Here is a 23,393-nt window from a genome sequence, read left to right on the forward strand (position 1 = left end):
TCCTGTTCAACATTTTTGCTTTGTTTATTACAGCTGTACATAGTAGTTTAGGTTAGTGACGTTAATGAAAGTGATCCAAGGGTCCCACATTTTTTCGAATTGGGCAACTTTGTCAAGATGTAGGGCAGTAAGCTTCTCACATAAACAGATTTTATTCATACGAGTAATGAATGTGTCAAAAGGGATTGTAGGTTTTTGCCACTGTTGTGCCATCACTATATAGGCAGCCATGGTGATGTATTGTAAAAGTTTAAAAGGTGCGTTACTGCAGCCCGCAGGGTTTTACCTAATAGTAAGACAAAAAGGTCTAGTCCAGGGCACGTACCAGCAACAGAAGATACGAGGTGAGCAACCCTTCTGCAGAAGGCTTATGCCACTGGGAGGACCAACAGATATGTTGATGTGAGCCTGAAGAATTACAACAATAGATGTATAAATCTGACACTTCTGGGAAAATGGCATGTATCCACATAAGGACCAGATAAGCCCTGTGTAGAACCCTTAATGATGTCTCGGTCAGGGTGACCTGCCAGCTATTTTGCTAAGTGTTCCACAACAGTGCTGCCAGGAATAGTGGGGACTGCAGGCCTGTTTCACATTGGAGCATAACGGGCAACTTAAAGTTTTGTAATGTGCCTTTCAGAATGCTCTAGAAATGTGACGCAAAACTTGCATATAGCTTCCATGGAATTTAGCTCTATTTTGGCTGATAGGGAAACAAGGGGGGACCAAAAATGGGAAAATCTGCATTTTTCTCCACCACTCTTCTGGGGAAGGTTTATTTTGATTGAAAGATATGGAGATCAACTTGCCATGTAGTAGGAAGTCGTAGAGGGTAGAGAGTTTATTAGTTTGTCACCAGACAAATTGTGCCACATCTAAGTCAGGGGAAAATGCTGGAACCAATTTAAAACCAACCTGTCTCCATAATAAAATAGAGAAGAATGCAAAAGGAACAAAATTTGTAAGATTGGCTGGGAGAGGCGTAATCGTTTAAATAGCGATCATTCAGTCGTTGTCATTCACTTATACAGTGTATGAGAACAACTGAACCATTTCTTGTTTGAATGAGCCAACAATGCATTTGTCCATCTAAATAGGCTGTCCAATTGAACTCTGGCATCATTTGCTTGTGTAAATGATAATTGTTCCATGTAACCGAACCCTTACTTTTACTCACTGTACTATGGATGTTTACTAGAGATGAGCGAGCATACTCGTCCGAGCTTGATGCTCGTTCGAGTATTAGGGTGCTCGAGATGCTCGTTACTCGAGGCGAGCACCACGCGGTACTCGTCTCAATTAAACGAGCACTGACCATTGAATTCAATGGAGCCGGCAATACAGCCGGCTCCATTGAAGGCAATGGGCTGCCGGCGAGCGCGGGATGAATTTTCGGGAAGGGCTTAAAAATATAAGCCCTTACCTGAAAATCATCCTAAAATGTGTAAAAAGTAAAAAAAAAAATATACTCACCTTGTCCCGGCAGAACGATGTTAGCCCATTGAATTCAATGGAGCCGGCAATACAGCCGGCTCCATTGAAAGCAATGGGCTGCCGGCGATCGCACAATGAATTTTCGGGAAGGGCTTAAATATATAAGCCCTTCCCTGCAATTCATCCAGAAAGGTGTAAAAATAAATATATATATATATATATATATATATATATATATACTCACCTGGTCCCGGTCCTCCTGAACTGCTCTGAACAGCTGTGAGTAGTATTCAGCAGCCGGGGATTTAAAATCCCCGCCTGCTGAATGAGCTCCCTCTGATTGGTCACAGCCTGACCAATCAGAGGCAGATCTCACTCACACCCATTTATGAATTCATGAATGGGTGATTGAATGCTGCCTCTGATTGGCTCAACGCAGCTCTCAGCTGAATGACAGCAGTTCAGCACTACAGTGCAGGGGACAGCAGGAGAAGACGCGGCTGTGCCCTGGCAGCTGCAGGGAGGTGAGTATCTAATTTTTTTGGTTTTTAAATCACTTTTAATTCATTTACAGGGAATGGCTTATATGTAAAGCCCTTCCCTGGAAAAGAATTCACGTGTGCCAGCGGACCATTGTCTTCAATGGAGTCGCCGGCAGCAGCAGCGGCTCCATTGAAGAGAATGCCTGCATTTTTATTCTTTTTTACACTAAAATCTTTCTTTTTCAGGTAAGGGCTTATATTTTTAAGCCCTTCCCGAAAATTCATCCCGCACTCACTGGCAGCCCATTGCTTTCAATGGAGCCGGCTGTATTGTCGGCTCCATTGAATTCAATGGGCTAACATCGTTCTCTGTAACAGCTGTGGCAGAGGAGAACGATCTTTATGCTGACAGTGGGGGGCGGGGGTCTCACTCTTGCCACTATTGTGGCTTAATAGTGAGACCTCAGAGCCCAAAATGCGCCCTGCATGTTGCTCCTCGCCTGCCCTATCCATTTCTGTGTTTTTTACATGACTTTGGTGATTTGCTAAGATTTTCACAAATGAAAACCTTAGCGGAGCACCAGTCATATACAAAAATGCTCGAGTTGCCCATTGACTTCAATGGGGTTCGTTACTCGAAACGAACTCTCGAGCATCACTGAAAGTTCGACTCGAGTAACGAGCACCCGAGCATTTTGGTGCTCGCTCATCTCTAATGTTTACTCAATGTGCTCAATATATAAATGGCACTACTGTTTATGCGCTATTAGTTTGTGTTTGTTTGTAATTGTGACTTCTTTAATAATCAGACCACATTTTAGTAGTAATCAACACAAAAATTCAGATCATTCCAAAGGGTTCATTTACTTTTTCTTGTAATTGTATCATGCATGTAAAGAAGTCCCTTGTCACCGCAAACTACCACTAAATCGGTATTCCAATTTTATAAAGTGATGGTCTATCACTAAGATATTCCTCCACTTTATGACTACTAGGGATCTGACCACTAGGACCTCCATTGATCGAATGTAGGGGCTATAGCAGCAATGTAGCACTGCATCCCCTTCACTGTTTTTACAAGTGCATAGGCACTTGTTTTTACCTAATAGCAAATTTAGGCTGATGGTTCTTGAACAGGCCATTGTGATTGTAAGTATCAAAATTTTGCAGCTCGTAATAAAAACTGGTAACGTGTTCATATCAGTATCTGACCTCTATTATTTATGGCTTTCATTCATCATAGTTTTTCAGTGTGCCCATAAAAAATGTTGGCTGTCCATGATTTTTGGATAAGTAGTCCAAAAATAAGAAAAATTCAAGTTGGCAACCCTGTCTGGAAAACTTAGAAGGGGTTACAATTAGAGATGAGCGAACGTACTCGTCCGAGCTTGATACTCGTTCGAGTATTAGTGTGTTCGAGATGCTCGTTACTCATAACGAGTACCACGCGATGTTCGAGTTACTTTCACTTTCATCTCTGAGACGTTAGCGCGCTTTTCTGGCCAATTGAAAGACAGGGAAGGCATTACAACTTCCCCCTGCGATGTTCAAGCCCTATACCACCCCCTGCAGTGAGTGGCTGGCGAGATCAGGTGTCACCCGAGTATAAAAATCGGCCCCTCCCGCGGCTCGCCACAGATGTGCTCTGACATAGAGGAGGGAAAGTGCTATCTTGGTGGAGCTGCTATAGGGAGAGTGTTAGAAGTATTTTAGGCTTCAAGAACCCCAACGGTCCTTCTTAGGGCCACATCTAACCGTGTGCAGTACTGTGGAGGCTGCTTTGTGCAGTGTTGCACATTGTTTTTTTTTTTGGTATATCGGCCGTGCAGAACATTGCGCCCTGCAGTAATACTCCAGGGACAGAAGTGCGTAGGCAGGGACAGAAGACATATATTGTGAGGCAGGGACAGAACACATATATTGTGAGGCAGGGACAGAAGACATATTGATTGAATATAGGCAGTGGGCCTTTGCTAAAAAATTTGGGGCAAAAAATCTATTTGGCCTGCCTGTGACTGTGCTCAGTGTTCTGGGTCTGTCTGTGCTGGGTGTAGTAGTTCTACAAAATCCTACGCAGCCAGCTAAGTGTTACAGCAGGCTTGCGCCAAATTATTTCCAGGCTCTGTCTGGGCTGTGAAACCACTGCTGTATTGCAGTCCACAGTGTAACACTCTGCAGTTCTGTGACATACTCCAGGGACAGAAATGCATAGGCAGGGACAGAAGAGATATTGATTGATTATAGGCAGTGGGCCTTTGCTAAAAAATTTGGGGCAAAAAATCTATTTAGCCTGCCTGTGACTGTGCTCAGTGTTCTGGGTCTGTCTGTGCTGGGTGTAGTAGTTCTACAAAATCATACGCAGCCAGCTAAGTGTTACAGCAGGCTTGCGCAAAATTATTTCCTGGCGTTCCGTAAGCGAAGTCAGCCTCCAACCACAGGCCAATAAGCGGCACATTTAATTACAGCGTTCTGTTTCTGCATTACTGGTAATACAGCATGCTGAGGGGTAAGGGTAGGCCTAGAGGACATGGACGTGGCCGAGGACGCGGAGGCCCAAGTCAGGGTGTGGGCACAGGCCGAGCTCCTGATCCAGGTGTATCGCAGCCGACTGCTGCGGGATTAGGAGAGAGGCACGTTTCTGGCGTCCCCACATTCATTGCACAATTAATGGGTCCACGCGGTAGACCTTTATTAGAAAATGAGCAGTGTGAGCAGGTCCTGTCGTGGATGGCAGAAAGTGCTTCCAGCAATCTATCGTCCACCCACAGTTCTGCGCCGTCCACTGCTGCAACTCAGAATCCTATGGCTGCTGCTCCTCCTTCCTCCCAGCCTCCTCACTCCATGAAAAGGACACATTCTGAGGAGCGGGCAGACTCCCAGGAACTGTTCTCGGGCCCCTGCTCAGATTCGGCAGCAGTGGTTCCTCTCCCACCAGAGGAGTTTATCGTGACTGATGCCCAACCATTGGAAAGTTCCCGGGGTCCGGGGGATGAGGCTGGGGACTTCCGGCAACTGTCTCAAGACCTTTCAGTGGGTGAGGAGGCCGATGACGATGAGACACAGTTGTCTATCAGTGAGGTAGTAGTAAGGGCAGTAAGTCCGAGGGAGGAGCGCACAGAGGATTCAGAGGAAGAGCAGCAGGACAATGAGGTGACTGACCCCACCTGGTTTGCTACGCCTACTGAGGACAGGTCTTCAGAAGGGGAGGCAAGAGCAGCAGCAGGGCAGGTTGCAAGAGGCAGTGTGGTGTCCAGGGGTAGAGGCAGGGCCAGACCGAATAATCCACCAACTGTTTCCCAAAGCGCCCCCTCATGCCATGCCACCCTGCAGAGGCCGAGGTGCTCAAAGGTCTGGCAGTTTTTCACTGAGAGTGCAGACGACCGACGAACAGTGGTGTGCAGCCTTTGTCGCGCCAAGATCAGCCGGGGAGCCACCACCACCAGCCTCACCACCACCAGCATATGCAGACATATGATGGCCAAGCACCCCACAAGGTGGGACGAAGGCCGTTCACCGCCTCCGGTTTGCACCGCTGCCTCTCCCCCTGTGCCCCAACCTGCCACTGAGATCCAACCCTGCTCTGAGGACACAGGCACTACCGTCTCCTGGCCTGCACCCACACCCTCACCTCCGCTGTCCTCGGCCCCATCCAGCAATGTCTGTCAGCGCAGCGTCCAGCCGTCGCTAGCGCAAGTGTTTGAGCGCAAGCGCAAGTACGCCGCCACGCACCCGCACGCTGAAGCGTTAAACGTGCACATAGCCAAATTTATCAGCCTGGAGATGCTGCCGTATAGGGTTGTGGAAACGGAGTCCTTCAAAAGTATGATGGCGGTGGCGACCCCGCGCTACTCATTTCCCAGTCGCCACTACTTTTCCCGATGTGCCGTCCCAGCCCTGCACGACCACGTCTCCCGCAACATTGTACGCGCCCTCACCAACGCAACCTCTGTCTCGCAATCAAGCTGTGTCAGCAGCAGCAGCACGTCGCCAGCAGTCGGTGTCGCGCGGCGTGGCAGCACAGCGGTGGGCAAGCGGCAGCAGGCCGTGCTGAAACTACTCAGCTTAGGAGATAAGAGGCACACGGCTCACGAACTGCTGCAGGGTCTGACAGAGCAGACCGACCGCTGGCTTGCGCCGCTGAGCCTCCAACCGGGCATGGTCGTGTGTGACAACGGCCGTAACCTGGTGGCGGCTCTGCAGCTCGGCAGCCTCACGCACGTGCCATGCCTGGCCCACGTCTTTAATTTGGTGGTTCAGCGCTTTCTGAAAAGCTACCCACGCTTGTCAGACCTGCTCGGAAAGGTGCGCCGACTCTGCGCACATTTCCGCAAGTCCCACACGGACGCTGCCACCCTGCGGACCCTGCAACATTGGTTTAATCTGCCAGTGCACCGACTGCTGTGCGACGTGCCCACACGGTGGAACTCTACGCTCCACATGTTGGCCAGGCTCTATGAGCAGCGTAGAGCTATAGTGGAATACCAACTCCAACATGGGCGGTGCAGTGGGAGTCAGCCTCCTCAATTCTTTTCAGAAGAGTGGGCCTGGTTGGCAGACATCTGCCAGGTCCTTGGAAAGTTTGAGGAGTCTACCCAAGTGGTGAGCGGCGATGCTGCAATTATTAGCGTCACCATTCCTCTGCTATGCCTCTTGAGAAGTTCCCTGCAAAGCATAAAGGCAGACGCTTCGCGCTCGGAAACAAAGCCGGGGGAAGACAGTATGTCGCTGGATAGTCAGAGCACCCTCCTGTCTATATCTCAGCGCGGTGAGGAGGAGGAGGAGGAGGAGGAGGGGGAAGAGACAGCTTGGCCCACTGTTGAGGGTACACATGCTGCTTGCCTGTCATCCTTTCAGCATGTATGGCCTGAGGAGGAGGAGGAGGAGGAGGAGGAGGATCCTGAAAGTGATCTTCCTAGTGAGGACAGCCATGTGTTGCGTACAGGTACCCTGGCAAACATGGCTGACTTCATGTTAGGATGCCTTTCTCGTGACCCTCGCGTTACACGCATTCTGGCCACTACGGATTACTGGGTGTACACACTGCTTGACCCACGGTATAAGGAGAACCTTTCCACTCTTATACCCGAAGAGGAAAGGGGTTCGAGAGTGTTGCTATACCACAGGACCCTGGCGGACAAACTGATGGTAAAATTCCCATACGACAGCGCTAGTGGCCGAAGGCGCAGTTCCGAGGGCCAGGTAGCAGGGGAGGCGCGGAGATCAGGCAGCATGTACAGCACAGGCAGGGCAACACTCTCTAAGGCCCTTGACAGCTTTCTGGCTCCCCAGCAAGACTGTGTCACTGCTCCCCAGTCACGGCTGAGTCGGCGGGAGCACTGTAAAAGGATGGTGAGGGAGTACATAGCCGATCGCACGACCGTCCTCCGTGACGCCTCTGCCCCCTACAACTACTGGGTGTCGAAGCTGGACACGTGGCCTGAACTCGCGCTGTATGCCCTGGAGGTGCTTGCTTGTCCTGCGGCTAGCGTCTTGTCAGAGAGGGTGTTTAGTGCGGCTGGGGGAATCATCACAGATAAGCTTACCCGCCTGTCAACCGACAGTGCCGACAGGCTAACACTCATCAAGATGAACAAAGCCTGGATTTCCCCAGACTTCTCTTCTCCACCAGCGGACAGCAGCGATACGTAAGCAATACGTAGGCTGCACCCGCGGATGGAAGCATCGTTCTCTCTCACCATCCAAAACGGGGACATTTCTGCTTCATCAATCTGTGTCTAATATTCCTCCTCCTCCTGAAACCTCACATAATCACGCCGAACGGGCAATTTTTCTTAGGCCCACAAGGCTCAGTCATATAATTTTTGTAAACAACTTTTATACGTTTCAATGCTCATTAAAGCGTTGAAACTTTCACCTCAACCAATTTTTATTTTAACTGGGCTGCCTCCAGGCCTAGTTACCAATTAAGCCACATTAACCAAAGCGATTAATGGGTTTCACCTGCCCTCTTAGTTGGGCATGGGCAATTTTTCTGAGGTACATTAGTACTGTTGGTACACCAATTTTTTGGGGCCCTCGCCTACAGTGTAATCAAATTAATTTTTAGCCCACCTGCATTACAGCTGACGTTACATCAGCTGTGTTGGGCACTGCAATGGGATGTATTTATGTACCGCTGGTGGGTTCCAGGGAGCCACCCATGCTGTGGGTCCACAGGGAGTTGTAACTGCATCTGTCCACTTCTAAAGAACCCCAGTCTGACTGGGGCATGCAGTGTGGGCCGAAGCCCACCTGCATTAAACATAAATTTATTACCTCAGCTGTGATGGGCAATGCAATGGGATATATTTATGTACCGCCGGTGGCTTCCTGGCACCCACCCATGCTGTCGGTCCACACGGAGTTGTAACTGCATGTGTCCACTTCTAAAGAACCCCAGTCTGACTGGGGCATGCAGTGTGGGCCGAAGCCCACCTGCATTAAACATGACATTATTACCTCAGCTGTGTTGGGCAATGCAATGGAATATATATTTATGTACCGCTGGTGGGTTCCAGGGAGCCACCCATGCTGTGGGTCCACAGGGAGTTGTAACTGCATGTGTCCACTTCTAAAGAACCCCTGTCTGACTGGGGCATGCAGTGTGGGCCGAAGCCCACCTGCATTAAACATGACATTATTACCTCAGCTGTGATGGGCACTGCAATGGGATATATTTATGTACCGCCGGTGGCTTCCTGGCACCCACCCATGCTGTCAGTCCACAGGGACTTCACAATAGGGAGTTGTACCTGCCTGTGTCTATGAATTAAAAACCCTGGTCCGGTTGGGGCATGCAGTGTGGGCTGAAGCCCACCTGCATTTAATCTGACGTTAGCTCTGCTGTCCAGGGCACTGCAATGGGATACATTTATGTACAGCCGGTGGGTTCCAGGGAGCCACCCATGCTGTGGGTGCACACGGAATTCCCATTGCGGAGTTGTACCTGCCTGTGACTATTTATTAAAAAAAACGCGGTCTGACTGGGGCATGCAGACACCTTGACAGAATGAATAGTGTGTGGCACATAGGTTCCCCATTGCTATGCCCACGTGTGCAGCTCCAGATGGAGGTGGCACAGGATTGGATTTCTCATTGCTTCTCTACAGCATTGTGGACTATTGCCCCGCCCCTTTTAAAGAGGGTCGCTGCCTAGCCGTGCCAACCCTCTGCAGTGTGTGCCTGCGGTTCCTCTGGCAGACGCACTGATAAATAGACATGAGGGTGGTGTGGCATGAGGGCAGCTGAAGGCTGGGCAGGGACAGTTTGGTGTGCGCTGTGGACACTGGGTCGTGCGGGGGGGTTGGGCAGCATATAACCCAGGAGAAGTGGTAGCGGAGTGTCATGCAGGCAGTGATTGTGCTTTGTTGGAGGTAGTGTGGTGCTTAGCTAAGGTATGCATTGCTAATGAGGGCTTTTCAGGAGTAAAAGTTGTTGGGGGGGGCCACTCTTGCCGCTATTGTGGCTTAATAGTGGGACCTGTGAACTTGAGATGCAGCCCTACATGTAGCCCCTCGCCTGCCCTAACCGTTGCTGTGTCGTTCCCATCACTTTCTTGAATTGCCCAGATTTTCACAAACGAAAACCTTAGCGAGCATCGGCGATATACAAAAATGCTCGGGTCGCCCATTGACTTCAATGGGGTTCGTTACTCGAAACGAACCCTCGAGCATCGCGAAAAGTTCGTCTCGAGTAACGAGCACCCGAGCATTTTGGTGCTCGCTCATCTCTAGTTACAATGCCATAGTAAATTGGCACCGCAAGATCTTCATTCTTAGGGTTTGTGGGAGTCCCAACAGATTGGAACCCCCACCAATAATAAATTGATATCATACCCTGGCAATATGCCATCACTTTATAAGATGGAAAAAGCCATTTTAAGATTTTAGAAAGCTTGTTCATTATTAAGCCATCCTGACAAGGTATGGCTTCAGTCTCCCTGAAAAATAAGATCTCTGGCTAATCTTCTCATTGATAGAAAATGTTTGTGTTGATTACTAACTACTAAAATGTGGTCTGATTATTAAAGAAGTCACAATTACAAACAAACACAAACTAATAGCGCATAAACAGTAGTGCCATTTATATATTGCGTACACACTACCATGTGAAATATAATGTAATACTTTCACAAAGTCATGGAGGCTCCCATCACCAATCATCTTGCAGCTTATCGGCCTATCGCCGGAGCTTGTGTCCCGACTCTGTGAGCCTATATGCCAGTAGTCCAAGGCAAGAGTCAGGCAACAGACTACTAAAAGGGTCCCCAGGAAAAAACATGATTTTGACATGGTTTTTAACACGGTTTTTGACGAACGTCGTTTTTTGCTCTCATGCGGCCGTGGTAAACACAGCCGCATAATGGGACAAAACAAAACCACTAATTTCAGTAGAAATTCTGTGGTTTTGTTTTCAGTAGCTCTTTTCTCAGCCATTAATTGTATGGCCGAGAAAAGATAGGACCTGCCCTATCTTTCCCGCACAATGAATGCTACATGCTGAAAAGATTGGGTAGCACCTATCTTCCCGTGGTTATTTTCAAACTTCTGCTCTCTGGCGCGGACTTTGAAAAGTCGGCGAAGGGGAAGAAATTCCCTTCATTCAGGTGTAACCACGCTCCGTGCCTATGCTCATCTGAATCTGCCCTCAGAGGCAGAATTCTTGCTCAAAATTCCATGATAATTTCCATTGTGTGAACATACCTTTAGGGCTCACTTACATAAACATGTATGTCCCTCCTTTATAACATGTATTTTTCATGTGCATAAATACGCAGTATACAGTTATGCATGTACAAGCGTATTTGCTGCATATATTAAATCTCCAGAGTCCATATTGGTGCATAATATGCACCAAACTAGGGCATGCTGTGTTTTTTTTTCACACGTGTAATACACATGTCAAAAATGATGCAGGTATGAGTGGCCTAATAGAAATCAATGGGCTATTAGCATGTATTACGTGCATGAAATATACACACGTAATATGCGGGTGACGGACACGCATGTGAATGAACCCTTCGAGGCAAAGGGAGTTCACCAATAGCCACAAGCCATATTCTTCATATGCTTCAGTGAAGACAGCGGTCAGGAAGGGTATTGTTTCTCCTTTAGGCCTCATTTAGATAAACTTTTTTTTTTGCGCGCCTATGTGCGCGAAAAAAATGTGCTTCTCGCATAAGCGGAAAATGCATGAACGGGCAAAGTCTCATATGCAGAGCGCTTGAAACTTTGCCTGTTCACTGGAGCAGCCGCGTTTGGAGAAGCACAGCTGTTCCACGAAGGTCCCCTCATCACTAAACACTGTGAAACCATCACTGATCACCTTGAAATATAAGCCCTACCTCGAAAATCATCCCTAGCTGCAGAAAAAAAATCTTAACTCACCTAGAAGCGCTGTCCGCCTCTTCTCCCTGATCCGTGGCAGTTTTCTGTCTTTCTGATTGAAAAATACCCACCTCCTGGAAGTGCTGCCTCTGATTGGCTGAGCGCTGAGACCAATCAGAGGCAGCGCTCAGCCATCATTCAGTGAATGGCTTGAAAAAGAAGTATGATCTGCAGGCAGCGGGTTATAGAGCAGGAGTTGCTGAGTAGATAAGATTCGGTATAACTTGACATTTACTTTTAGCTTAGGAGTCCAGGGAGCGGTCCTGTAAGTGATTGACAGGTATATCTGTGTACACACTGCCAATCAGGGAGTAGGACCGCCCACTGAACTCCTAACCATAAAATTAGGAGAGATTTAAATAAATGTCAAGCTAAACTAAATCTTTCCCCCAAAAACTATATATCAATCTACTCCGCTCCTTCTGCTCTATAACTTTCTGCCTACAGACCGGACTGCTTGTACAATGTTATAAGATTCCCTTTAACCCTTTCCAATCCAGTGCCTGACTTCTAAAGACATTCTGATTGAAGGCTGTACAGCTCCGATGTCGGAAGACATCCAGCAGGGTATTCTTACTGTAGATTACTGGCTGCTCTGTTGTCAGGGGCCTCTCCAGCATGACACATACCGCAGTACTGGCTCTAGCCAGCAGATGGCGCCATTGTAACATGGCAGAAAGTGAAAGCCCCCTAGGAAACCCTGCATCTAAAATTGGATTGCAAATGGTTAATCTCTTGGTTGTTTTAGTGGGTTTCCATAGTAGTGGACTAATGCTGACTTTTCTCACCATCATTCGGATGCACTTGCTCTGATCATGGGTCCATATATACATTCAGTAATAGATAGCACAGGTACCATCTTGCCATGCATAATTTTCCTCGCAGCTCCGAACAACTGGCTAGGAATGAATGACTTCTAATTTGCATTTCATTTGTTACGCCCCGGGCCTCTTGTGGTTGATATTCTAATCATAGTTCTTAACATGTTATTTAGTAAATTGAAAACAAAGATCTGGTACCGTGTTAGCCAGTAGAGCAAAATGTGATTGTTCTCAGCAAGAGTTTGTTATCGCCACACGATTGAACACAGAAGAAGAGAATTACCTGTGGCCGAGCACTTCTCTAACCACGGACATGACATAGGAGATATGAGAGTTTTGATATTGAAGGGTGGTTTCAAGTCACAAAACCACAGAAGAATTTGGGAATATAAATTGATAACAACCTTTGACACGCTGAATACTGGGTTAAATTATTCCCCAGGATTTATGCGTGAATGGGAAGTGTGAGACTTGATTGCACAGATAAGACCCCCATCAACAGTAATTCAGGGACCATAAACTTTCACTCCCTTATCAGTATTTAGCTAAAAATGTTTGTGTATCTCTTATAACAATTCGGGCCTGTTGACCTTTTCCCTCCCTCCAACAGTAATTTAGGGACCATAAAACTTTCACTCCGCTATCAGTGCCTAGACAAAAAAAGTTTGTTTTCTGTTTTGCAGAACTCCTTTTAAGTGCGAACCAATCACATCCATATCTGTGCCTTGTCATAAGTATGTATGTTATAAGTGTGTATAAATATCCATGCCTCTTCAGATCCAATCCATTTAAGCCGGAAGAAGTACCCTGCGTTGGTACGAAAGCTCGCTATTATAACATCATGTATTTTTGTTAGCCATTAAAAGGTATCATATCTACAAGATTACGTCGTTTCTCTTGCTGAGAACAATCACATTTAGTAAATTAGGATACTTAACCTCTAACGAGAACTGATGCCGCGCGCTTGCCTGTAATACTGCAGTAATTTGCCCTGGTTAAAATTCTGAGCATGTTGGTGATACATAATACTCCTCTAACTGAAAATATTTATACAAATATGAATACCAAGCATGATTACACTTGAAATATTGAAATCCATTCCTACATAAATCTCTTGTGAACATTTTCAGATTCGGTACATTTGCTATGCTGACATCTCCCACATAATCTGCTTCCAAATTCAGAGAGAAAATAGGAAATGAATAACCTTGGATATATCACACAAATGCAGCAAGTAAATATTGCACAAAGCCTGAGGGTGCCCGGTAAGGACCCTGCCAGGGTTCTGCACTCACAGACAGCACAGTGGGCAAAACAACCCCAATTGACAATAGCATGATACAAAGTCCTGAGGTCGCACCATCACGACTTCAGAACCTGATAAAAGCTAATAGTAGGACTGCGCACTCTACAGCCACGACCATAAGTCCCTGTTGCATTCCACACCGGTGTTCTCCGACAATCTTTCTGCGAATTGCAACCCACTTACCTAGCGCCAGGATATATATAATTTAAATCCTAAGCTCCAGCACTTTTCACACTGACCACATTTTAGTCTGACACTTCCTAATCTTTAGAGTAAGTTTTGCAGCAGTCATCTCACTAACATCACAGGCAGGATTACACTGAGAGGTAACACCTATATGTAGATAATAATAGGTAACTACTAGCAATTATTAGGAAATTATAGCAGCAGTGTTTCTGGTACATGCATATCACACACAGACAGCTCTGCTACATTGCTTTTGCATATCCACTACACAAGATTTACAAACTTCAGCTGGCGGCTGAGGTGAAATCACGACTTGTCGCTGTCATGTAAGCTGCATTAGCTTCACGGCGGCGTTAAACCCTCTGTGGTGACATGTTTGCATGACAGCAATGGTTTGTGGTTTGTTTCACCACTGGATAATGGTTCCCAATTAGATGAAGGCTGGAGTGGTGTTGGCAGCATTAGCACTTGAGATGACATGATATCACATTCAGGAGTTGTGAAGATAGTGGGAATGGACTGTGCTGCAATGTTGTTGGTCAGTATGAACCGCCAGCTATGTCTGTAGACATTTGTGAGGTGTCATTTATTGGAGTCTCCACACAAGTGTGCAGCTGTCTGGCAACCAACTACAAACTGCCAGACTGAGTACTACTGTATCCATAGCAATTGAGGCCGCAGGGGTTTGTGGAGGATGTAGTCCGCCCATAATCCCTCATTCAGCTCAGAGAGCATGTGACTGATCGAATAACGGTGACATTATTACAGGTCCTGTCAGCACATGAGCTTGTACAAGCTGCCAAGCTGGGTACTGCTGTATCCATAGCAACTGAGGCCACAGGGGTTTGTGGGGGATGTACTCCGCCCACAATCCCTCATTCAGTCACAAGGAGGATCTGTGATGATGTCACTGTCATGTGATCAGGCAACGGAGCTAAGAGCCAGTAACTGACATCACAGGTACTGTCAGACTCTGCATGTGACTAGGCATCACACACGGAATGATGATCAAGAGGTCATTAGCACTTTGATTAGCTGTAACTATCTACTCCCAGTCTCCAATACAAGTCAATGGGTCAGTTGGGTGAATGGCCCATGAAGTTGCTGTAAAGCATATTTTCTAAATGCTGTTGAATGTAGCTCAGACAACATGGCAGCCCGCATAGTCATGTACAGTCAACGGAACAAAAAGTTCTACAATCAGAAAATTAAAACAGATTAGAAAAATGGCAAATGATTCTCTGGTTTTAATTCGTAAGAAAATAAATTGGTGATGTAGTCCCTATAAGAAGTGTTTGTAGTCCTACTTTTGGGTTTTACACCCAAGACTTACCGCTGGTCCCACTCTGACACTCATATGCTCTAATTAGGTACATGGTATGAACAAGATTTTTGCTCTTCGCACAACTGGGCATTGCTATTCCCCATGTCAATAGGAGAAGTCCCTATACATTCTGACACTGACAGCACTCATTGGGCAATGTCACAGTATGCTGTATTGACAAGTGGAATTGTAATGGCCTGAGCCCGTACCATCTGCAGAGGGAGGCAGCAGGGATCGGTGAGAACAATAATCTCCAGTGTTAACCCCTTACATGCTACAATCAATGTTGATTGTGGCATGTAAAAGAGTCACAGAGGGAGGCCCAATAGATTATCAATAGTTAATCGCTGGGGAGCCGCCATTCGGGATCCCCATCGATGAGCTGATCTCCCAGCCCGCTGTCAGTTCAGCAGGCCAGACATGCGTCATACAGGATGGGAGAGGAACTGCCCTAGCTGGCTTCACTATTGAAAGTAAAAGGAGCTGAAGCAGCTATTACATGTCCATGACCTTCCCCGCTGGAGCCGGAGGTACCAAAAATGTAATAGGGGGCTTCAGCTTCCGTTGATTTCAATGGGAGTGAAGCCAGCTAGGCAACTTCGTATCCTATGACACGTCTGGTCCGCTACACTGACAGCGGGTCGGGTGATCAGTTCATCGCCTGAGATCCTATGCAGTGGGTCCTTGGCGATTAATTACTGATGACCTATTCAGTGGATGGGTCATCAATAGTTATTGCCCAGAAAGCACTTTTAATTCTTTGTTTTTCAAAGAAATTTGTAGTAAGAAAAATTAAGCTCCAGCTGCACTAAAATATATTAAAAAGCTAATCGGCACAGAGTATTAAACCTATTTAGGGAAGCTTCAAGTAAAATTTTTCAAACTATGAACGCATTTCTCCCAATGCGGTAGGACATATTTGCCAGCTGCATTATGACAAGACACAAGTGTGCTGCAGGTGACAAGTACAGGATCTCACTGATCTAAACATAAAGTAACTTGTAAAGTGACATGATGTTCGACATGAACTGTCCTACCTTAAGGCAAAATTTCTGCAATCACTTCAATACGGTATGTGCTGGTTTTACAGGTTTGGATGCAAAGGAAAAAAATCAGTACATGAAGAGAAAGAGCAGAAACTGGAATTATTAAGACTTCTATATTTCTGTTTAACTGTTCTAGTTTTAAGCACTTGCATGAAAACAGTACCACTCTTGTCTATGGGCCAAGAGTGGTGTTGTGTCTTCTTAAGGAGAGCACCCAAAAAGTGTGTGGAGACATCAAGGGCGTGAGTGGGTCGGGGGAGAGCGTAGTCTCTCCCCAAGGAGAGCACCCGAAAGGGATGTTGGAACACCTAGAAGGTTAGTGAGGAGACTTATAAAGCCATGCAAGCTCATCTGGGTAATTTATGCAAATAAGGAAGATGGAACTAATACCTCTACAGCACCACCTATTGTCTATGACTTATGTCTGGTATTGCAGTTTAGTCTTATTCATGGGATATGGGGTCAAGCTGCAATACCAAACACAACCCATAAACAAGGTGGTGCTGTCTGTGGGGGAAAAAAGTGTAAAGCATAGGAGGTAATTAAGATAGCAGTAGAGAACTATGGACTCTAGTTGTGGTAAGTCTCGTGGACTGTTTACTTGTCTTACAAAGAACTGTTACTTTTAATCGATCTATCAATTGTTGCCAAGTAATTATTCGTGAATCAGAGGTCCACTTTGAGTTATATTTGCAACAGACTGTTTATAGCAAAAATGCACCTTCTGAATTATTGGATACATAAAGCAGACTCGGAGACTGTTTCAGTTATTTGTTATACTGTCTATTAAAGTTAAGAAGCAAGATGTCGGGTCTCCAGCACGTTATTTGCCGTAAGCCACTGTGTATCTTAATGCACTTCCAGTGATGGGCTTGTTATTGCAGTTACAGCTCAGAAGCTAGTCTGCAAGTGGTACTACCAACCGGCCAGTAGCTGCGGGTTCGAATATGGAGTCTTCTGTGCTCACCAGCCCCCAGCTTTAAACCTGCTAGAAGGCTCGACCACCACCCCAGAGCCCCTTTCAGTTGGACGCTCCTCTCTCTGATGTGTTGGATTGTGAATGTGTTTCATAATCTAAGTTAAGAAGCAAATTCAGAGTTTTCACTTGCCAAACAGAACAACATAATGTAGTTAGGCCATCGGCTAAAGAAGAAGTGAAGGTTTATCCACATCAATTTCTTGTCTGAGGCATCACCTGCGAAGGCTCCATCAAAATGTCCCAAGACAATGAGCAAAGTTTGTCAATCCTCACTGCTGTCAATAAGAATATATCATTAGCCTCAGGTGCAGATACAGTAAAGGGCAGACTTGGTATAATGCATCACTGTACAGTATCCAGCAGATTGATTTTCTGTACCTGCATTGTCTTCATATATTTACTTCTAAACTAAGCCTTAGTGGTTGCGGAGGATGAACTATCTTGTTATTCTGCTATGGCAGAATCAATGTTTTTCCGGTAGACTCTGAATTTTCCAATTTATATACTTCCCCAGCAATGTTGGATCTACCATAGAGGCATAATACAGCTATAGGGCCCATACAGTTGGTGTTACATCGTTCTTAAATCCTATCTACCTTTCGTCCTACTGTTCGTATGACTTCACTAATAAGAGGTTCTCTCGCTGTGCTCAATTTATCTATTAATGATTATATTCACCTTAAAGGGGTCTGAGAGGTTTTTTTTAAATAAATGTCGGAAACATTTTGAAATAAAAAAGTACTGTATACTTGTAACGGGTGCAGAATATGACACGGTTTATGGAAAGGCTATACACGGGCTACTAGGGAAAGCAGTACTTTACTAATAGTTTGATACTGGCAATTATAGCAACAAGTTATACTGAAACATTATGGATGTTTGCTTATAAATAGAGATGAGCGAGCACGCTCGTTTAAGGCTGATGCTCGAGAGAGCATCGGTCTTTTCGCGTAACTGCTTACTCGTCGGAGCACCATGCGGAGGGGGGGGGCGGGGAGAGTGAGAAAGATCTCTCTCTCCCCCCCGTTTCCCCACCACTCCCAGCCGCACGGTGCTCCAACGAGAGTAAGCAGCCTTAAACGAGCGTGCTCGCTCATCTCTATTTATAAATTTCATATGTATATAATAGGAAGTACTTCATATGTCCTGCGTTGTTTTTACTGGATCCCTTGTTGTGGGATCTTGTATTTATAGATTTTATGATTTTATACGTAATACAATATTCCTCTTTTAGAGTGTGTTCGCTCCTTTTTTGTAGGTAGAGTTGTGTATTTGGACCAGTTAGTTGGAGCAGCAATGTTGCCTGCCCCTGTTCATCAGAACAATCCTTGATATCTTCCGTTGACCTCTTTCGTTGTTGAGTTGTTTACATCCATAGAATCTCCTTTTGCTGGATGTTTTGTTTCAGTCACACCATTCTCAATATACTCTACACATCGTTGCTTGAGAAAACCCCCCAAGGTTAGCAGTGTATGAAATACTGGCCCCGACTAGTCTAGCACTAATGACCAATTCTCATTGGAAGTCGCTCGGATTGCTCAATTTGTCTCATTTTAATGTGGATCCACAGAAACTGATTCACAAAACTTGCTCACTTGATTCTATGCTGCATTCCAGGGTCCCATGTCTAATTTCCATGTAGGGAAGTTCCTATTATAAAAGGACAGATTCTCCATTAAAGTGGCAACTCAGTGTATTTCTGCAAATGTTAATAGCATTGACCATTTTGGACACTGGCATGTATGTGACCATATTGATCCACTTGTGATCATGTTCTGCTAAGATTTTATACCAGTGTGTAATCAATCTATTCAACACTGCAGTAAAGTGAAAAAATCCACTCATTGAAATCAATTAAAAAACTGTATGCAGCAGGTTTCTTAGCGCTCCCTAGTGGTAGCTACAGTCAGGCATCATTTTATCATTGCAATGTGACTGAGCACTATGTATTTGAAGAATGAACAACACTTTTTGCACACGCATTGGCGTATTTTACTGTACCTTTTCTGCGTGCAAGGCATGTTCATTTGCTCACAGCAAACAAAGGTACACGGAATGAAATGGCTAATTAGTCTAATAAGTTCCAGATGTGTCTTTTCCTGCACAATTACGCAGTGTTTAACACATCTTCTAACGTATTTTGCACGCATTTGTGCATCCCCATTAACTTCTATGGGAATTTTTGATGCGTAAATGTGCAGAAAAATAGAGCATGATGCGTTTTTCTGTGCGACCAAAATGCGCTGTAAAAATTATGAGCATGTGAACGAACCCATTGAAATCAATGGGTTCTGTTCCCTGCAAGCGCAAATATGCCTGCATGAAGGGGGCCTTAGACAGTGTTATACACCAGTTTTAGGGGTATTGGTGATTTTCCGGTCTGCTTCAAAACTAATTTAAACCAAAGAGGACTTTTTCCCAAATTCAAACTTTTGAAAAGTTCATTAATCGCTATTTTTTAGCCTTCTGCTTACTCAATTAGTACACAAGTAGATCGGCATAACAGCCCACATGCTCTGCATGGGCACTAGGAATACAAACATCTCCTACTCTTCAGCTTCTCTTCATTTCTTTAGAAAGCCCAAAGGAAAACAGCAGTAAAATAAGACAAGACATGAATTTTTAAATAGAAAGGAAGCATCAGAAAGTCAGTGCATACTGTTTCTCATCACTGCTGCTTTAACGTGCCTTTTCTTTGCTTCCCCAGGAATGTCCCAGTGGGATTGTCAATGAAGATACTTTTAAAGAAATTTACGCTCAGTTTTTCCCACACGGGGGTAAGTGATGCTATATATCTCATGGCTGAGATGCATGGAAGAGAATGCAGGCTGCAGTGTTAGTAATATTGTACTAACTAGAAATCAAACATGGAACAACAATATGTCTGTAGCGTAATGATCCATCCCGGAGATGAACACAGCAGATGCTCGGCAGTAACGCTGGCAGTACTAGCGCTAAATATTCTTCAATGTGCTGATTATGTCCTCCAGAATGTGCTCCTTAGACAAGACATCACTAGAATCAAGACAGAGTTGTATAACATCAAAACCGCCAACGTGAAGAATACGGATTATTCCATATGTTGTCTTCATATCCAACCCTGGCAATGACTGAACGCATAATTAACCATCTACAATAAACCTTAGTAGCATAAGCTGCAGACCGGGCCGGTGTTAGCACACAGCATGCCGCGGGCTGGTACCGGTGCCCACTCAGGGGTGAGATCGATGCAGAACTCGTTCTTTGAGATCAACTGTATCTGTAGGTTTAAGATGTGGATACAACTGACTATGGCAACAACACTACAGGAAGTCAGGTACTTACAGCTCCAGTGCCGCCATGCAGTTAGCATTATTTCATACTGGCGCCTGCCAGAGGCGTAACTTAAAGCTGCTGGACCCCAGTGCAAAATCTGAAACTGGGCCCCCAACTACAAAGCTTCATTGACAGTATTGGTTTGCAATATGGGGAAGAGAAACTTTTTGGGCCCCCTAGGGCTCCTGGGCCCATGTGTGACTGCACCCTCTGCACCCCCTATACTTACGTCCCTGGGCCGCTTGCATCATTCCACACTAATCTAGCCAGAAGAGGGCAATGAAGAAAGTGGAGGGTGCCGTGAGACCATGATGAAGGGGAATGTAGTGAGTTATTTTGTTGGGGCACAGTGGGGCTTTACCAGTGGATCAGGGGCACAGTGTAAACTTACTAATTTTTCAGAGGGCACAGTAGGGCCTATAAATGACTTGGGAGGCACAGTGGAGCCTTATTAAAGGGGTATTCCGGGCACAGACTAACATTATTAAAATCTAGTGTACATCATCACAATATGTCATTTGGTAATAGGATCGCCATACCTGCTCTATCTATTTTCTTCATTTTCTAACTTTCACATGACCCTCCACATGAAAAATATCTCCACTTCCTCTGACATTTTGTCTGCATTTGCTATTTCCTCCCCTGTCCATAGCCTCCAACATTCTGTGAGCAGTGCATGATGGGAGGAGCAGAAGTACTGTGCTGTATTGCTCATGTGTTGGAAGCTCCTGTCTGTCTGCTTTAGAAGGCTTTCTCTGGCACTGGGAGGGAGGTTGGTGCCAGTAAGTTGTAGGACCCGTGAGCTGGGGGCGGAGCTACAGTGCTGGCCGCTAAACAAGCTCTATGCATGCTGGAAGTTGCAGGTAACAGTCTGTTGTTCACTGCGGAAATGATACATGTAAATACAGCGGCTACACAGGATGAAGAAGAGGGTCCAGAGTGGTAGATAAAAGGTACAGGTTTCCACTACTTAGCTGTATCTCCCTAGATTTCGGCATTTTCAGAATTTCCCTTTTGTGCCTGGAAAACCCTTTTTAATTACTAATGGAGCACAGCAGGGTCTATAAATAGCTAAAAGGGCACAGCAGAGCACAAAAAATGACTAAGGGGGCACAGTGGGCCTATAAATGACTAAGTGGGCAAAGCGGAGCCTATAAATGTCTAATGGGGTACTGCAGTACCTATAAATGGCTGTGGGGGCATAGTGAAGCATATACATGACTAAGGAGGTCTACCGTGACTCAGTTGCAAGGTCTACATAAATCTAGAGCTGGCCCTTGCAGCAGACATGTGCTTGAGTAAGGCTAGGTTCACAGAGGTGTAATATGGTCACAGTTTAAGGCCCTTATTATGGATTTCCATACAGAGCAAACACTTTGCGAGAACAGTGTACAAGACCCTTGTTTGCTAATTTTTTGACCGGAAATCCTTTATAGTGAGTGCCAATCTACCATGGTTGAACCTATGTATATAGCTGCAAGAAATAGTAAGTGAAACCTTTGGAATTACCTGGATTTCTGCATTGATTAATAGTATAATGGTCTGATTGTCATCTGTCACAATTAAAGACAAACACAATCTAACTAATAATACACAAACAGTTGTACCGTTCATGCCTTTTCTGAACACATTGAGTCATCCATAGTTCTTGTTCTGTATAGACTGGGGATAAGGGTGCTTTTCTCTGAACAATTCAACATTTAGATTCTTGTTGGGTCGCGGAACAATTTGTTTTTGGTTTAGATGGTGCAAGCATAAAAATTAACCAATGATCGGCCTGTGTAAACAGGCACTCGATTGTATATGAATTACTACCTGTCTCCTGTGAATGGAGGCAGATGGGCTGGAACGATCCAAGGACCACTCCGTCTCCATTCTCTGAGCGTTGATCCTCCTGTGTAAAAGCACAGTAGTGATTATCGCTGGAACGGCTGTTGGGTGCTGCTATGCCCGGTAGTTGTCCCATGTAAAAGAGCCTTAACTCTCACATTCCTGAGAAACCCTAACACAACATTATTTCATAGATACCCCAACCATCAGATGAGGTTTCTCCTCTGAGGCCAGGCTCACACAAGCATAATTTAATTGCGTATTACACACCCAATGTACATGCATAATACGCGGTGAATAGAGTCAATGAAAGTACATTGATTTTCATTGATCCGTTCACACTTATTTATATTCATTGCAGCATGTTCTATTTTACAGCGTATTACATGCAATAGAGCCCTATTGCTCTCTATTAGAGATCAGCGAGCGTACTCGGTTCGGGTGTTTTTGCACTCGAGCACCGCTTTTTCCGAGTAACTGACTACTCGGGCAAAAAGATTCGGGGGGCGCCGGGGGTGAGCGGGGGTTTGCAGAGGGGAGTGGGGGGGGGGGAGAGAGAGAGCTCCCCCCTGTTCCCCACTGCTCCCCCCCGCTCCACCACACTGCCCCCCGCCCCCCCGAATCTTTTCGTCCGAGTAGTCAGTTACTCGGAAAAAGCTGTGCTTGAGTGCAAAAACACCCGAACCGAGTACACTCACTCATCTCTATTCTCTATAGGTGTGTTCAAAAATTGTAATTGCGTATCTACAGCATTTTTACACAGCATTGCTTAGATACAATAGAAGGAAAGTTAAAAAAAGAAGAAACTAGAAAGCCTAGTGCATGACGGCGTGCGTGAGATATGCTGTCATGCGCAGGCATAGGTGATCGCAGCTCCACACGCCAGTAAAACGCTGAGATTTTCACGCAGCATTTTATCATACGCTGGTGTGAGCCCGGCTTAATATGCAGCTTCTGGCTTAAATTCAGCTTTCTGATTCACTTTGTGCATTCTTCCTCCCCATTGTTATACTGTATTGTCAGTGATATGTATAACCTTGTAATCGTTTTGATAAATTAGGGCAGTAAGATGAGAATGATCCTCCAATAGATTTCACAAGTTCTGCTCCCTGTGTACTAAAATAGAAAATTAATGATGATGTTAACATTTATCAGTGCTCTCTTCCTCTACCTCTCGGCAGTTATTGATTCGTGCATGAAGGTTGATATGCAGTCAACAGAAGCTAATGTAGAGAAATGAAAAATGCTTGAGATTCCAATCTCCGCTATACTTTCTGCTTT

General features: G+C 45.5%; 1 protein-coding gene across 2 annotated transcripts in view; it reads left to right on the top strand.

Moving 5' to 3' along the window:
* The window catches only part of KCNIP4 (potassium voltage-gated channel interacting protein 4), a 606,250-nt gene that overhangs the window by 547,809 nt on the left and 35,048 nt on the right, over positions 1-23,393 (top strand). For both annotated transcript variants that reach the window (XM_066574633.1, XM_066574632.1), the window contains exon 3: positions 19,675-19,744. In XM_066574633.1, coding sequence (XP_066430730.1) covers positions 19,675-19,744 — 70 coding nt within the window. The remainder of the gene's footprint in view (positions 1-19,674; positions 19,745-23,393) is intronic.

The sequence above is a fragment of the Eleutherodactylus coqui genome, chromosome 7, assembly GCF_035609145.1.
Source record: "Eleutherodactylus coqui strain aEleCoq1 chromosome 7, aEleCoq1.hap1, whole genome shotgun sequence".
Classification (NCBI taxonomy): Eukaryota; Metazoa; Chordata; class Amphibia; order Anura; family Eleutherodactylidae; genus Eleutherodactylus; species Eleutherodactylus coqui.